The sequence below is a fragment of the Lolium perenne genome, chromosome 4, assembly GCF_019359855.2.
Source record: "Lolium perenne isolate Kyuss_39 chromosome 4, Kyuss_2.0, whole genome shotgun sequence".
NCBI lineage: Eukaryota > Viridiplantae > Streptophyta > Magnoliopsida > Poales > Poaceae > Lolium > Lolium perenne.
In genome coordinates this window covers 340,508,427-340,525,704 of record NC_067247.2, presented here as the reverse complement: position 1 = coordinate 340,525,704, position 17,278 = coordinate 340,508,427, and the positions used below count along the sequence as shown (strand labels likewise).

Here is a 17,278-nt window from a genome sequence, read left to right as displayed (position 1 = left end):
CTTCTGATGCATCGGAGGCCCTAAACCAAACCCAGCACGAATCTCAAAGCACGCACGCACGTTTAGTTCAGAACTGATTCAGGTCATTCTTTCAACACAATAATAACCAGTTCAGCTTGATGATGATGATTGCAAGGAATTCAGCAGGGATGATTTATTAGGACAAACAGAGCAACGAGAATTAAGGGAGAAAAGCTCAACATACAACAACGTTGTCTCAATAGAAAATCGAAACCTAAATGAAAATTTAGCAGAAAATATCAAATTTATAAAAAAATAATATATCAGAGCCAGGTTTCGATCCTGGGACCTGTGGGTTATGGGCCCACCACGCTTCCGCTGCGCCACTCTGATTCTTCTTGTTGTAATCCTCCTGAAACAAACTTCCTTATAACAGTCCAGAAAGGTTTAGTGCTTCCTTCCCAGATGGTAATATCGTCCGTGCATTGATCAATCTTAGGCTTCAACTGCTTACTCAATGCTGGTTCTTCAGGAACTACTTACTGTGCTCTATTTTCTGCTCTCCAGGGGCAAACCACGGGTAAAATGGAGCCTCTGCTTCGAACTTCAGGTTTAGAAACTGGAACGATGCATATCCGATGATCTGCACTATAGTTTCAGTACGAGCGTGTCTGCAAAACGCCATCCGATTGCGCCGGTGAAGGTTATCAACATGTGCCTTGTCGGCGGCGGCGACGACTGACGACAGAACCTTGGCCATTTGCATGATCCTTTTTTTTTAATGGCGCTGGAGCTGCAGGCTAACATTAACAGTTCGATCTATACTGCAACTCTGCAAGTAGTCTGCAAACTGTGACGGCCCTATATGAACGAGATAGAATAGAACCACCATGTCAATCTGCGATATTTACAAGCACTCCTCCTACAGGCTACTCATGGTCTGGGTCTCTGTTGCTACAACTGAAACTACCACTGTTTTCAAGCTCTCTTCAAAAATTCCATTGCAGAAAGTAGTAAACGACAATGATGCAGGAGTGTCATGGAGGGGACATACAAGCATGTAACACAAGAGTATATTTATGAACGGTACAGCGCAGGGTATATACGTACATCTAGATCTATTAATTTCTCCCAGTTAAACGGTACAATCACACATATTCTGGAAAGAAACAATTCAGCATAAAACAGTCTATCGTTTCTTTACAACTCGGTCGAGGAATTACATGGATCGATCATACAAGCACAAGCCCTTGACATGATGGAGCTGCAGGCCATAATGCAAGTGGTCAGCAGACCGGAACGGCCCAATGAACGGGATAGAACCACCATGGGAACCCTAGGATCTCAACAAACCCTTCTCCTACAGGGCTACAGGCTACTCATGGTCTGGGTCTCTCTTGCTAAAACTGAAACTACCTTATGGGGTATACTCTGTTTTCCAACGCCTCTTTCAGTGTTCTCTTTTCGATTGCATAAACTAGTGAACAGCCATAATGCAGACATGATTTGTTCTCTAGGCTTGATGTAGGGGACATGCGAGCATATAAGCACAAGAGTAAAGTTAAATTTCCTAATTGAACAATACAACGTTCAGGCCATGAACAGAGCAGATCTATTACTTTCTCCCAAATAAACAGTACAATATAACACAATGCTATTCTGCATAAAACAGTCATATCGTTTCTTTACAACTCGATCAAGGAATTACATGGATCGATCATCCAAGCACAACTTCAAGTTTTACACCTGCTGTGCTTTCAATGCCGCCGCTAGTGCAACCAAGAAGCCCGGCGTCTTCCTTCTCCGCAACGGCAAAGCTTCAGCCTTTGCAGCGGCGACAGAGGGACGAGGAGCAGTGAACCATGGGTGCTTGAGCGCCTTGGCCGCCGTGAGTCGCTTGTCGGGATTGCAGGTGAGAAGCCCTTGCAACACCTGGAATCCTTGCTCTGACAGCTTCTCTTGAGGGAACATATCCCGCAGCCTGTTGTGATTGAGGCCCCCGGGTAGCAGCTGCTGAAACTTGGCGGTGAGCGGCAGGGACTTGAACTCCGGCCACGTCCGGTCGTCGGGCATGCCGAGCACTCGGAAGATACTCCAGAGCTGGACTATGTGGGTTGTGTCGTCGAACTGGTCCTGGTGGCCGTCGTCGTCGTCGTCGTCGTGGAACAGAATCTTGCCGGTGAGCATCTCGGCCATGACGCACCCGAGCGACCAGGTGTCCACGAGCGCGTCGTAATCCGGCTTGTGCAGCAGCATCTCCGGCGCCATGTAGGGGACGGTGCCGACCTGGGAGTAGGGCGGCGAGTCGGACATGTGGAGTGCGAGCCCCAGGTCGCACATCTTCACGAGTTCGCCGTCTTGGCCGACGAGGATGTTGGCCGGCTTGATGTCGCGGTGGATTACGTGGCGGTCGTGCATCATCTTCGTCCCGGTCAGGAGCTTCCACATGAAGGCGCGCACCTTTGGTTCCGGAAGCGGCCCGTCGCGGCGCCTCTCCCACAAGAAGGCGTGGAGGCTCGGCCCGGCCACGTACTCCATGGCGAGGCAGTGACCGCCGGTGGCGTGGTCGCGCATCAGGCCCTCGAAGCCGACCACGTACGGGTTACCGCTGCAGGCCTGCAGGAAGCTGGCCTCCTGCTCCAGCTCGGCGGCGTACTTGATGGCGACGGTCTTGCCGGTGACGCGGTGGCGCGCCTGGACGACGACGCCGAAGCCGCCCTTGCCGAGGCGGGCCACCTCCTCGTACTCATCCGAGCTTCTGACGCTGTGACGGCTCCTCTTGCAGGCGGCCGATGATCCTTGGGTGGTCGTCGCGTGGCCGGCGTCGAGGACGGCGGCGGGACGCTTGCAGGCGGCCATGGCGCTGGATCGACGGACGGCTTGGCTGGCTATGGGCAGGGTGGAGATGGTGGAAGCAGGGAGGAGGGGATGGTATGGGCAAAGGTGGAGATGGCATGGATCGGCGACCATATATATAGCTTAGGGAGAGCGCGACTTCAGCTCGAAGTCGGATTCACTCTGAAACGCGCAAACCGTCGATGGGTGTTCTTCCCCAGGTTGAAGTTGAACTGCTATCGGATTCAGTTAAGTTATTAAAGTGTGGCTGCCAAGTGGGCCCGAGAGCTAATTCTTTCTTGGCGGTTGCGTTTTTCCTTTGCACAGTACAGTCTCGGATTCCAAATCGATCATCATACCCTGCGCGCGTACGTACGCTACGCGTCTTTCTTGCTCGGGGAGACGGATTGCGTCATGTGGCAATGGCGGTGGAAAACTGCAGTCAGAAGGAGTACTAGCTTCAGTAGCTTGGCCGGTGCCTACTGGTAATGGTCAGGCAGTCATGGATGAGCTTATCATGTAATTGGAGCCATGATTAGAGCAAGCCTCATGCCCAAAATCTATGAACATACTAATATTTTTTCCGAGGTGGACAGGGGGAAAACCCACCGTTTGTTATTTCATTCTCGAAAGCGGCCAAGAAACCAGTCCATGTACACAAAAGAAAAATTAGGGGGGGGGGGGGGGGGGGTTTATTTATGCTACAACTCTACCTAGAATCTATGAACATAATATTATTCCCAAAAATACCTCATCTAAATCTCAGAAAGATAATATTAGCAAAAGGGAGTTGCAAGGTGATTTAAAAGTGGAGATTTTATGAGGAGTTGGAAACCATTCACCATTTATTTTTCTCGCGCCCAACGGATAAATATGCATTGAGTATTGTCAATGTTTCATGTGGGCCCCATACAGGCCTCGCAATTTCTCTTAAATTTCCTCATGGTTTTCAAAATTTGCAAAAAAAAAAAAAATAGTATGCCTAATGTGCCTGTTGTGGGGTTAGCAGCTATGTGTTGGCCTATTTGAAAATTGCGAAACAGCTCTTCTTTAAGGTTACAAAAAGATGGTCATTGTTAGGACAATATGCTTGTTGTATTACCAGGGGGCCAAAGGCCACAATATATAGTACATGTACAGGTGATTCGCAAAAAAAAAAATATAGTACATGTACAGGTGGAAATATGCAGGAAGCCCCCTAACATATGGGGAAACTATAATATACAGATATATACATCTAACACCCCCCCTCAAACTCATGGTGGATCCACAACACTGAGTTTGGAGAGTAAGAAATCATGTTGCGCTCGAGTCTGTGCCTTCGTAAAGAAATCCGCCAACTGCAAATCTGAAGGCACATAATGAACCGCAACAACATCATCCTGCACCTGAGCACGTGTGTAAAAAGCATCAACACCAATATGCTTGGTCAGCTCATGCTCGACCGGATCACGTGCAATACTGATAGCCCCTGTACTGTCAGACAAAAGTGGAGTGGGTGTCGTAGCAGAGACCCCAAAATCTGCAAGCAACCACCGTAACCAAGTCACCTCAGCAATCAACAAAGCCATAGCCCGCAACTCAGCCTCAACACTCGAACGGGAAACTGCGACCTGTTTCTTCGTCTTCCAAGCAACAAGCGAACCACCAAGAAACACACAGTAAGCAGAAAGTGAACGACGATCCGTAGGATCACTCGCCCACGTAGCATCTGAATAGCACTGGAGCTGGAGAGAGCTGGAACGGGGAAAGAAAAGGCGACGAGTGATCGTGCCACGAAGGTAACGTAGAACACGGAGGGGATGACTATAGTGAACAGTGGTAGGAGCTGAGACAAACTGACTCAGAATATGAACAGGATAAGAAATATCAGGACGAGTGACAGCAAGATAAACAAGACTCCCAACAAGATGGCGATAACGGGTGGGATCAGGAAGAGGATCACCATCAGTAGGACGAAGCTTAACATTAAGCTCCATAGGAGTATCGACTGTGCGCTCATCCCCAAGAGCAGCACGAGTAAGAAGATCCTGAATGTACTTTTCCTGAGAGATAGAAAAGCCATCAGAAGTGGAGGAAACCTCAATGCCAAGAAAATAGCGAAGAGGACCAAGATCAGTCATAAGAAACTGATCACGAAGACGAGCCTTGACGAAGGCAATATACTCAGGATCATCACCAGTAATGATCATATCATCAACATAAAGAAGAAGAAGAGTACGTCCACGAGGAGAAGTGTGAACGAAAAGAGCTGGATCATGAAGACTAGGAGAGAAACCAGCAGCAGTCACCACAGAGGCGAAGCGCTCAAACCAGGCACGAGGGGCCTGTTTGAGACCATAGAGAGAACATCGAAGACGACAAACCATCCCATCGGGAACAGAATACCCAGGAGGAGGCTGCATGTAAACCTCCTCACTCAACTCGCCATTAAGAAAAGCATTCTGAACATCAAGCTGGGAGACAGACCAGCGACGAACAGAAGCAACAACAAGAAGGGTACGCACAGTAGTCATATGAGCCACAGGGGCAAAAGTCTCATCATAGTCACGCCCGTGCTCCTGCTGAAAGCCACGAGCCACAAGACGCGCTTTATAGCGCTCAAGAGATCCATCAGAGCGAGTCTTAATTTTATAGACCCACTTACACGTGATAGGACGAACACCAGAAGGGGGAGAAACAAGATCCCAAGTGCTAGTGCGCTCAAGCGCAGCGATCTCCTCAGCCATGGTAAGCTGCCATTCAGGATGACGCTCGGCATCCCGATAAGAAGTCGGCTCGGAAACGACAGAGAGACCATATTGACTAGGAGAGTAACGAGCTGGAGCACGACACTGACGCACATGCCGTGAAGGGGGAAGCTCATCTGCAGAAGACAAGCCATCAGAAGAAGAGGAAGAAGGGACAGCATCGGAAGGAGCCGAAGCCGGAGAACGAGGAGTACTAGGTGGACTAGACGAACGAGAGGATGGCGCCGAAGGGGGCGCATCAGAAGTAGGAGGGAGGGGAGGAGGAACAGCAGGGGGTGCATCCGGAAAAAGAAGAAAAGAGATATCATCCACCGGGTAAGTACCCGAGGTGGGGCGAGGATAGAAGGGACGCGTCTCATCAAACGTGACGTCACGAGAGATGCGCATCCGACGACCAACGGGGTCCCAACAGCGATAGCCCTTATGCTCATCACTGTATCCGAGAAAAACACACTCAACAGACTGAGCGGTTAGTTTGGTGCGTTCACGAGGAGGCAGAAGGACATAGCAGACGCAACCAAATGAACGGAGAGTCGAGTAGGCTGGAGAAACACCAGAGAGACGCTCGAGAGGAATGCCACCCTGTAGAGCAGCGGAAGGCTGAATGTTAATGAGGTGGGCCGACGTAGCAACAGCCTCAGCCCAGAAATGTGGCGGAAGAGAAGAAGCAATCATCATAGCACGGGTGGTCTCAAGAAGATGACGATGCTTACGCTCGGCGACGCTATTTTGAGCATGCGCGTCGGGACAAGAAAACTGAGCGAGGGTGCCCTCCTCAGCAAGGACACCACAAAGGTGCTGGGAGATATACTCACCAACAGAATCAGCACGGAACACGCGAATGGGTGAGGAATACTGAGTGCGGACCATGGCCGCAAAACGCTGATAAATAGAGAGCACCTCACTGCGAGAGTGCATGAAAAACACCCAGGTGTACCGTGAAAAATCATCAATGAATAAGATATAGTATCGATGGCCCCCTTTCGAAGCGAAGGGAGCCGGACCCCAAACATCTGAATGGACTAAATCGAACGGTCGCTGAGAGACAGACACACTAGTAGGATAAGGAAGCTGAATCTGTTTGACTAACCTACAGCCCTGACAGTGTAACGACCCATCTCCAGAGACAGACCCCAGAAGGCCACGATGAACCAAAGACGACAGGCGAGAGTCACAAAGGTGACCAAGACGATGATGCCACTGCTGAAAAGAGCCGGTGACAGAGGCAACAATCGGAGGAGAACTGGCAGATGGAGTGGCAGCGGAAGGAACACGAAGCCAGTCTAACTCCCAAAGCCCCGGAGACTTATGACTACGAGGGCCAGCTCCAACCAGGGCATGTGTGCGACGATCCTGAACCGCACAAGACTCAGCGTCAAGAATGACGCGACAACCAGAATCGGTGAGCTGGCTAGCAGAGAAAAGGTTCATCTGAAGGCGAGGAACATGAGAAACATCAGGGACAGAGAAAGAGGGAGTAGAAAGGGTGCCTCTGCTAGAAACAGGAATAGAGGTACCATCAGCCGTGACAACACGGACAGGAGAAATAAGAGACCGAAGAGCAGACAGAATAGAAGACTCAGAGGTCATATGAAAGGAAGCTCCAGAATCCAGATACCACGGGGACGTACCTGACTGTGTAGAAACTGGTGGTCGCGCAGGTGCCGAAGAGCCGATCCACGTAACCAGCAGCGCCCGGCGAGGAAGAGTCTGTAGTAGCGATCAGACCACGAAGACCCCTGAGAATGTCCTAATCAGAGAGTGCAACTGCAGAAGATCCTGAAGAGCCAGCCCGCTGACGATCCTGAAACTGCTGACGTAAACTGGGATCCCGCGTCCAACAGGTGGAGGAAGTGTGGCCAACCTTGCCACAGTAGGTGCAATGAGGACGAGGGCGGAGACTCGGACCGCGAGGTTGCTGATATAAACTGGAATCCCAAGCATCAAGCAGGCGGTGAAGCTGCGCTATCTCATGCGCAGAGAGGGGCGCGACTGGAGAGGTCGACGTACAATCAGGTGCCGACGAGGAGCTATCAGCCACACGCACAGAGGCCACCAAAGGGGGCGACGGAGAGCAACACGCCGATGAAGACAGAGTCGGCAAAGCACGGTCATAACCACGTGAAGAGGCCGCGAAAGTCGATGTAGAGCGGCAGGCCGACGTAGACGGAGTCGACGAAGCGCGGCCATAACCGCGAGAAGAGGCCGCAAAAGTTGATGTAGAGCGGGGGGCCGACGTAGACGAAGTCGGCGAAGCGCGGGCAAAGCCGCATGAAGAGGCCACAAAAGTCGGTGAAGCGCGGGCAGAGTCGCGTGAAGAGGCCGCAAACGGCGACGAAGAATGGCTAGCCATCATACACGGAGGCAGCGGACAAATACCAAGTACCGAAGGGAGGCCCAAAGATAAGGCGGGATCAGCGGAAGAAGACATCGGGTAACAACAGCCGACGACAGTATTTTTTTTTTGCTTTTTTTTCTTTTTTTTTCTCAGCTGGAAGTCAACTCATGGCCACGCGCAAAGAGATCGAACCAAGCTCGAGATCGGGCGGGGTCGATGCACGCACGACCGACCAGGGGGCGGCGTCGGGCGGGCGGACGCGGGCGGGACGTAAGCTGAGCGGGACGTAAGCTGGACGTCACGAGAGATCGAGCCGCGTCCGGCCTCCCGCTGATCGAGGTGAGGGAGCGTCCGACAGAGGGTGGGCGAGGCGATGGCCTGGCGAGGCGGACGAGCGGGACGGCCTTGGGGAATCGAGGCAGAGCAGAGGCGTCGGGGAGTGGATCTCCGGCGAGGACGAGACGAGCTCCGATGGCGAGCGGAGGCAGACGGCCGGGAATCTTTTTGGAATCGAGCGTTGGGCGGAGGAAGAGGAGATCGACCAACTCAGATCGAAGACGGGGAACGAACCGGCGACGGACAGAGAGGAACAAGCAACGTCGGCCGGGGAACTAGAGGATCAATTATTTTTGCTCTGATACCATGTTAGGACAATATGCTTGTTGTATTACCAGGGGGCCAAAAGCTACAATATATAGTACATGTACAGGTGGAAATATGCAGGAAGCCCCCTAATATATGGGGAAACTATAATATACAGATATATACATCTAACAGTCATAAGGTAATTCTTTTGGTCCACGATGAAGTTCTGCATTTGACATCTTTGAATCTGCACAGTCATTAAATCACACAATGAGGATCGTGGATGCTAGGGAGATCTCTTAGAGATGAAGATGATGCTTCACCTGGCTTCGCCTGATGTTGTAGTACCTAATCCTGGAAGTTTCAAAAGAAGTATTGAGTAGCTAGTTGTTGTTGCTTGGGCTTACTTGAGTGCCATACTGCCATGTAATACCACTTGTGTGGCTTTAGTTTTAGGTTTCTAACACCGGCTAGATATGGCTAATTCTTTCGCTCTTGACCTAGTGATTAGAGCGCAGTGGCACCTCTCAAGCAGCTCGAGTTCGACCCATGGGGTGGACGTGTGTGTCACACACCTTCTTAACAAAATGCCACAGGGGTTCCTCCCCCTGTTGGTCTCACAGTCATAGGGTTATCGGATCCCATAGTCATGGTTATGGTCGCTGCAAACTAGGGACTATGGATCAATCTGATATTATCGTTGTGACTATGAAGCTGCTCTGTCAGAAGGCTAACATGCATCTAGTGTTTTTTTTTGAAAGCATAATATATATTAAGGCAAGCAAGCCGCCTCATTAAAAACCTTCCAGCCCCCTTCGGTACCCTGGAAGGAAAAGAGTGCGTCTGGAACTTGCTGCCACCACACAAAGAAACGATTACAACGCAATGAGCAAAGTCAAGTCTTTAAGTACAAAAGGTAAAATAAAATCTGCGGGATGATCCCTCCAGTGGATACTGCTCTTTGTCTCATAAGCCCTTTTTGCCAAATGATGTGCCACCATATTTGCTTCTCTTCTATAGTATTTGAATTTCACCATCTCCATCGAACTCGCCTTTTGGAAACAATCAGCTAGAATAGCCGAATACGGCCCCATAATATCTATAGTTCCATTGCAGGCTTCAATAGCTTCTGTAGAATCAGATTCAATATAAGCAGCATAACAGCCAAGATTCTCTAAAAATTCGAGACCCTTAAATAGCGCCATTGCTTCCGCAAATGTAGCAGATTGCATATTTCCCAAAGGACAAGCTATACCGGCGATCGCTTCTCCCTTATCATTGCGTAACACAGCAGCCGCCGCACCCGAGCCATCTGGATAATACGAAGCATCCACATTCAACTTTAAATTCCCTTTAGGCAGTCTGTCCCAACCATACTCTTTTTCTATTGATGGCCCGCAAGCAACCCCATAATTTGCAGTCAAGGCTCTAATTGAGGAAGCTGTATTCATAACCGGGCTTATCTTTTCACCCTTCACCACTTCTCTTCTTTGCCACCAAATATACCAAGAGCCAACAGCCACTATTTCTTGCAAACCCACTTGATTCAACACAGCGAGCATCCTCTTTTCTGAACATAAAATCTGCTCCATAATAACCGATCCTGACAGTTCGTTTCTTAGATACTGTTTTATTTTAGAGAAAAGCCCCAGCTCATGCCACACCTCGCTTGCCCTCTCACAGCTAAACAAAAGACGGCTGAAGCCTAACATACTCTACAGAGGCATCTAGTGTTAATTCCATACATAGAGACGGCTGAAGCCTAACATACTCTACAGAGGCTAACAGAGAACAACTTTCGATTACCCACTGGATCAGCTTTCCAGTAAGGCCTCATTCGGTGCCAGTGGTTTTTTGAGTTTTTAGGGGTGTTTTGAGGAGTGTTTTGGGTGAAAACACCAACCACCCAAAACACTACCTAAAACACTACAAAACCCTTTTCATCCAAAACACTTGTTTGGAACGCAGGTTTTACAAACTAATGTATTCAAGTGTGTTCAACACAAATGGATCAAAAAACAATCTTTTTTGACAGTTTAAACTAAACTTGTATCACAAATAAAAATATGATCTTTTTTAACACACTAGAATAGATAGAAATTCAATAATTACATTGAATAGATAAAAATTCAATAATTGGTACAGTGTTTCAAATACAAATTCAATAAGATTTAACATCAAATATCTTCAATCATTGGTTCAGCTCAGATCTTAACAGCAAATAAATAAGGTTTCAGCTCAGTTCCAACAACAAATAAATAAGGTTTCAGCTCAGATCTTAACAGCAAATAAATAAGATTTCAGCTCAGTTCCAACAACAAATATCTTCAGGCACCGAAGCTAAAGACTTGCTACACAATTAATTATCCACTATTATTTCAGCTAAGTGCCAGCAGTAAATATCTTCAGGCATGGTCTCTGACAACTTCAAGCAGAGCAAAAGGGCAGCATGAACATAAGTTTTCTCTAAGCCGTGCTCATCAATATGTACCCTGCAACAATAAACAAGTTGAGAGTGAAAAAAAGAGAAAACTATGGTGGTTCTTTCATAACACTGCATGATAGGAAGGTATATTAAAAGCACATCAAGCAAACAGTGGATGAAATATCTCTTTGCAGGCATTAACTGATGATCCAATGCATGAGTAGATGCATGTAGATAAAAGCAACTAATTGTGTCCTAATGCTAAAAAGTAAAACCAAAATTATACGGAATGAAAGCAACTTTATCTAACCACGTCTATACAAATAAATAGATGACTTTTGACCATTGAGATAACACGAACAGGAAGAAGAACATCTTGTTACAATGTCCCAGGCATATCTTGGCAATTCCAGAATTTTCATCTAGCTGGCAATACATTTCACAGACGGAATAATCTGCTACTAGTAACTTTGGAGAAAGTTCAGCAGAGAGCTCACATTATATCGTCTGATGCCTCTGCCTACAATATAGCGTTTACATGATACTGCAAGAAATACGTGGCCAGACGAATCCAGATTCTAATATCACAACAAAGCCGACCTAAAAACTACATTCCACTGTTTCTCGAGAAGAGAATCAGTACCTCATGTGATGTTGTATCCAGTGGCTAGTTTCTCGATTCCATGTACGAACATACAATTGGGATTTCAATCAGTACTACCATGCACAAACGATGTTCATATGATCAAGTTTGCTGAAGAAAAAATAACTCTGCACACTCCAATGCTACTATGATAAAATTTGAAGAAACAAAATAAGCCATGCCAATGTTTGTGGTTAATTTTAGCTATTGTCCTAGGGCAAAACAACCCATGTCACTGCTACATGTTTATCCAAAATGTTTACAGAAACTCACTCATAGTGGACTTGAGCCTTGGGATCAAGTTCAGGAAACTTGCTCCTACCAGGAGTGTCCAGAAAAGATCATTTTTTATATTTAGCATATATCTGGTCTATTCAGTAAAGATAAATGTATGATCATACTGCAAAATGACTTCATCATGAAAGTTGTATCCAATACAAAAAGAAGGCGCATCAAGAAGTACAGGGAGAGGAGGCGGCGGGGTGGATGGTACTCAGGAATGACTCCAGCTTTGACGGAGAGGAGGGGCGCGGCAGGAGCTCTAGGTCGGCGGCGGCAGGACCTTTCTGAAAAAACATTTGCACTTGATATCAATACAGTATAGTCTGGGGACATGAGATATCTTGAACAGACTATTTTTTGAGAATCTGGGGACCGAAAATGTAAATCGGCAGAGTCTTTTAAAATGTGCAAACAGATTTGGACTCATAACTTGCATAACCATGCACACACGACAAGAGCCATTGTTTCTATTTTAAGCCTGAAAACTGCAACCATTAACCAAAAATCTACAGGAAAGAGGAATATCGAGTCTACTGGTTGTGCTGTCCAAATCTCAAAGCTTCAAAGTTAAACGACAGTGAAGCACCCAGCACCATAAATCACCAGGCTTTTTGACAGTTATCAGATAGGTCCTGCTCAACTTAACTTAGTTAAGCTACAAGTAGTTCTACCATATCATACGAGCATACATATGCAGTACAAGGAACATATTCTGCCAAGTCTGTAGCTACATACGAGTTATATATGCAGTACAAGGAATTTTTGCCGAAGGCTTGATTCATCTCTTTGGGTCGACTGCATTCAAGAGTGACCCTTCCTGTTCTGCTCTTGTGATCAGAATAGCAAAGGACACAGACGCAATTGGAGCATCCGTGTATCCGATTGGGCAAAATAGGAATTGAACTCCCATTGGATTCTTTGATCCAAATTTCTCTGAATCTAAGTCAAGAATAGTACCTATAACAGGATCACATAGAGGAACCGGATCTCACAGAGGAATCAACCGAATCTACTAGATAAGCCAAGAACTAAACAAACCAAGAACAGATCTCACATCAAGAACCCTAGCCGCAGACAAGCCAAGAACGACTAGTACATGAGAGAGGAGGTGATGAGGTGCGTTCTTACAAAGGAATCAAGCTTGACGATGAGGGGCGGCGGCAGGAGCTCCCGGCCGGCGGCGCCAGGAGCGTCGCGGCGTCGTCTTCCTGCCTCGTCGCCGCGTCGCCCTCGTCGCCAGCCGCGAGAAAACGCGAGGGGGGTGAAGCGTTTTAGTTCCACTCCAGCCCGACGGGTTTCGCCGAGTTTCGTCGGGCCTAAACGGGCCAAAACCGGCCTACCGAACAGCCCAAACGTGTTTTGAGGTGTTTTCGGGTGTTTTGATTGGGCCCCAAAAAAACACCCCAAAACCGGCCCAAACACTTCTAAAAACTCTGTCACCGAACGAGGCCTTGAGTATTGGCCAATGCTATCTCTCTGGAACTTCGGAAGTCACATGCTCCAAGTGAAGGTAAATGCAAATATAGCAACGATAAAAGTGTGCCCTGGTCTGTTAAACATTTGACAGCATGTCCTGGTCTGTTAAACATTTGACATGATGTCAACTTTCAAACAAACCAGATCATACTAATATTGAGTCATCCAAGAAATTCATTAGTTAGTCACGCCCCAAGTTTTCCAAAGCATTTACGAATAAACTACTAGCTCGACAGGATTCCCATCTCAGAACACAAAACGTTGAGATGAATCAAAAGCATGTAAGATATAACATGTTAGAGTCAGCTGCCGGATCCTCACGAAACAATAGTCAGATTCAACAGTGCATTTGGACGATAACAGAGCACACCAACTGTGGGAATCGAGACACATTTTCTCTACTGTATGTCTATTAGAGCGGATATCCAAAAGCAGTGTTTGCAAGCCTTGGGCCATGGCTGCTCAGCCGAACTTGCACCGCATGAAATATCATATCACAGATTCACCGTTAACATTCTATGGTTCCTGTTCTTCGTTTTCCTGTGTTGATTCCCCTGCTTTCTCTGGCTGCCTTTCCGTCTTGCGCTGCATTAAGAATGAGGAGAGAGGTTAAATGAGGCAGAGCAGCATGAAATGAAGTTGGTTGCCTAATGTATGAGGTGCCAAAGACGGTAAAGTGGACTAAATAAGCAGTATGAGCACAATAAGCAAAAATAAGAAGAACGAGATATTGAACAACATTCGTGAGAACAAGTTTTTCATGGTCTTAAGTTCATGAATGCATGAAATAAGTGGAGAAAGCGAATTTTCTTAACAAATCATCAATTCTCTTTGCAGAGTGAACACACATACAGGTACAGAGTTCTGAGATTAGCTCTCACATTTAGAATGGCTTATAACAAATACTACTTCTGCTTTAACCCGTGGAAAAGTCATATGAGAATATGCTAGTTCTGCCAGCATATTTTTTTAGTCGTAGATATGGATGCCAAATTGTTTGAACAATAGAAGATGCATAACTCAAAAAAATGGCTGATAGCAATTCTAGTTCAGTTACTGTATATTCTCAGTTATATCACTTAATGTTCAGTAATAATAGATTCTAATTTTTTTCAGACGACCCGTACTTACAAAAGAATGTTATTCTGCTAGTTATTTTTCCAACTCACGATAAAAAGGCTCAACCAATATAGGGAAATAAGTAACTGTACCATTTAGCTATGAGTATAACAGGTTATTTCCTCCAAACATCACATTCCCCATTCTCTTCTCAATTTATCATCAATATTCTGCACTGTATATTACAGTAATTAGTGAAACTTCAACTGTTGGCTGAGCACTCTATTGTACTGTATATACATAAAATTCACAGGTTTAATTTAATGGTAAATGATACTATGCTCAACAGCTCCAACAAAACAGTCCAAATTCAGAACAATAGCACCAGTAATGTACCTTTGGAAGAAGCCCTTCCACAGACATCAGCTCATATAACTTCTGCATGATTGTTTCCTCTTCAACCTATATATAAATATAAAATAATAGCAATTGATCAGTACAAAATTTTACTTAAATAAAAGCATAGCAGTATTTGAGGCTCACTTGTAGTTTATGCAACTCATGGGACATTGCTCGGTATGTTTCCATTAGGGCATGATTTTGCTTGTCCAAATGCCTGCAGATCGTTTCTGTTATACAATGAATCGAAATCCTTACGATGCAATTTTTGCTAAAGGACGGTCAAGATGTTGTACCTGGACATTTCAGCAGAATGCTTTGGTTCCATTATCACCAAACAGCTTTACACTGCTTCCTGCAGATAGCTTGCCCTATTAGATGAACATTCTAAATCAAGCTAGAAGCTATCCTCCATACAACATAAATTTATCAACAAAGCACATCCAGAAATAAACGAGAATCGGTACCCGGTTTTCACCAGGTGTGCTACAATCAAGCTGTGAAATAAACATATCAAAAGTACATAGCATCTAGTATGGTGCTCGAGTCTCATGCTCACGATATAGCAAAATAAGGAAAAACACATGAAAAAATTGTAAGCTATTAGAAATAACATTCATACTCAATAAACTAGATAAGTCACAACTACACAACTCTGTAGCAATTAGCATCACTAGTACCTGGGTACTCCAGGAAGTAAAGATGAATGAATTACCTATTATCTAATACAATCAACAAATCCATATCGACCAGACAGTTAGGTAGACATGTCCACCAGACAGTCCCTACCCGTGCGACATGTAATGCAAGCTGTGTTATCTAAAGAATGCAGTCGATATACAGAGAATTCGAGGTGCCACCATGTGCAAAGTCCCTCCATAACCGCTGCTTCCTTCCAAGGACTGTGACTCGAGTTTGTTTTAGAAATCTGAATGAAATTTACGGTTGCAGCCCATTTGAGTATTTGCCATACTCCAAATATGGGTTGGGTTTAGATGGATAAACATGTTAGAAGCAAAACGTGCTGCAACTATTAACTGACTAGTATGAAGTTTCTGACAGGCTATCAGATCAAAATCAAATCTCACCAAATTGGAAAATAAATACAGTAAAAGCCGAAGGGGGAGGGGGGGGCAACTTGCTGACCTCGTGCGGTTTGCAGAGCCCCACGCTCCGGCAGCCGCTGCTCGCGGTCACCGGCCTGGTGGCTGCTGCTCCCCTTGCCGGGTCGCGCGCCGCGCTGCGGGACCTGCTGATCCTTCGTCGCCCTCTTACCGGCTTGCGCGCGGCGTGGCGGTGCGGGGGGCGGGTTGCCCGCGGCGTGGCGGCTCTCAGGCGCGGCAGCGTCGTCAGGGAACAGATGTGTGTTTGTTTCAGGAATTCAGGAGGACGACCGATCTATGATCTGGGCCTGTTGGCAGGCTCGCAGCTGGCCCACGTCGCCGCGCGTCAACCGGCAATGAGTCGAGTTCGGTTCGGACGTGTTTTGCTTCTTTCGTGTGATGATCAGAGAGTGCCACTAGCATCTGAAAAAAAGAGTGCCACTAGGCTTAAAACATCCAATGTGTGAAAATGTGGTGTAGTAAAAGGTGTTACCAAGGAGTACCAAGGAGTACAATCCAAATGGCGTTGGCCTTTTGTTAGAGCATCTCCACTCGTTTGCCCTCCCCACGCCGAAATCTGGGGAAATTTACGTTCGGATTGGACGTAAATTTAGCGTGGGGTAGTAGTTTCCCAGCCACGATCTCAGGCGAAGACGGCGATCTAAATTTGAAAAAACGGAAACTTGACAAACTACGGTATAAAACGGTCGAATTTAGACTAAATTTAATGATATTTAGTATATAGAGGGCGAAGTTCATACATAGAGGCCGAATTCGACTATATTTCGAATTCGGCTAGGGGAATACAACTGTAAATATAAAAACACGGCGCTCTACATGCCGAAATGGCGGTAGAACACCGTGTAGTCGCCGCCATCGTCGTCGGAGCCGTCGTCGTCGAACTGCGGCGGCGCCGAAGCCGCCTGGCTGCTGCCTTGGCCGGTGATGGCGTGTACAGCACACGTCCGTTGGGAACCCCAAGAGGAAGGTGTGATGCGTACAGCTGCAAGTTTTCCCTCAGTATGAAACCAAGGTTTATCGAACTAGTAGGAGCCAAGAAGCACGTTGAAGGTTGATGGCGGCGAGATGTAGTGCGGCGCAACACCAGGGATTCCGGCGCCAACGTGGAACCTGCACAACACAAACCAAGTACTTTGCCCCAACGTAACAAATGAGGTTGTCAATCTCACCGGCTTGCTGTAACAAAGGATTAGATGTATAGTGTGGAAGATGATTGTTTGCAGAAAACAGTAGAACAAGTATTGCAGTAGATTGTATTTCAGTAAAGAGAATTGGACCGGGGTCCACAGTTCACTAGAGGTGTCTCTCCCATAAGATAAACAGCACGTTGGGTGAACAAATTACAGTTGGGCAATTGATAAATAGAGAGGGCATGACCATGCACATACATATTATGATGAG

General features: G+C 46.8%; 2 protein-coding genes, 1 long non-coding RNA gene and 1 other non-coding gene across 5 annotated transcripts; all 4 read right to left on the bottom strand.

Annotated features, from left to right (window-relative positions):
• Positions 1-282: 282 nt before the first annotated feature.
• TRNAM-CAU (transfer RNA methionine (anticodon CAU)) lies at positions 283-354 on the bottom strand. Its single transcript has one exon. It is a non-coding gene; the product is annotated as a tRNA-Met (tRNA).
• Positions 355-1,658: 1,304 nt separating this feature from the next.
• LOC127349125 (putative cyclin-dependent kinase F-2) lies at positions 1,659-2,890 on the bottom strand. Its single transcript, XM_051374906.2, has one exon. The coding sequence runs from the start codon at positions 2,818-2,820 to the stop codon at positions 1,702-1,704; it is 1,119 nt and encodes a 372-aa protein (XP_051230866.1). The 5' UTR covers positions 2,821-2,890; the 3' UTR covers positions 1,659-1,701.
• Positions 2,891-10,559: 7,669 nt separating this feature from the next.
• Positions 10,560-13,263, bottom strand: LOC127296615 (uncharacterized). Its single transcript, XR_007848583.2, has 3 exons — positions 12,948-13,263; positions 12,001-12,103; positions 10,560-10,961 (listed from the first exon to the last, which is right to left on the bottom strand). It is a non-coding gene; the product is annotated as an uncharacterized lncRNA (long non-coding RNA).
• Positions 13,264-13,468: 205 nt separating this feature from the next.
• Positions 13,469-16,149, bottom strand: LOC127296614 (uncharacterized). 2 transcript variants are annotated; one of them, XM_051326775.2, is made up of 5 exons: positions 15,900-16,149; positions 15,050-15,124; positions 14,898-14,970; positions 14,751-14,816; positions 13,469-13,880 (listed from the first exon to the last, which is right to left on the bottom strand). In XM_051326775.2, exons 2-5 carry the CDS (start codon positions 15,079-15,081, stop codon positions 13,812-13,814), a joined length of 240 nt encoding a protein of 79 aa, XP_051182735.1. In that variant the 5' UTR covers positions 15,082-15,124; positions 15,900-16,149; the 3' UTR covers positions 13,469-13,811. The 2 variants fall into 2 exon arrangements, with proteins under 2 accessions (XP_051182735.1, XP_051182734.1); XM_051326774.2 differs by having other exon boundaries at positions 15,050-15,108; positions 15,900-16,148.
• Between the last annotated feature and the right edge of the window lie 1,129 nt (positions 16,150-17,278).

Bases quoted from the DNA above. Each gene is read 5' to 3' on its own strand.
- LOC127349125 (XM_051374906.2), bottom strand. From the start codon at position 2,820: ATGGCCGCCTGCAAGCGTCCCGCCGCCGTCCTCGACGCCGGCCACGCG.
- LOC127296614 (XM_051326775.2), bottom strand. From the start codon at position 15,081: ATGGAACCAAAGCATTCTGCTGAAATGTCCAG. The intron at 14,971-15,049 runs GTACAACATCTT...AACGATCTGCAG, and splicing joins CATTCTGCTGAAATGTCCAG to GCATTTGGACAAGCAAAATC. The intron at 13,881-14,750 runs GTACATTACTGG...TTCTTAATGCAG, and splicing joins TGGAAGGGCTTCTTCCAAAG to CGCAAGACGGAAAGGCAGCC.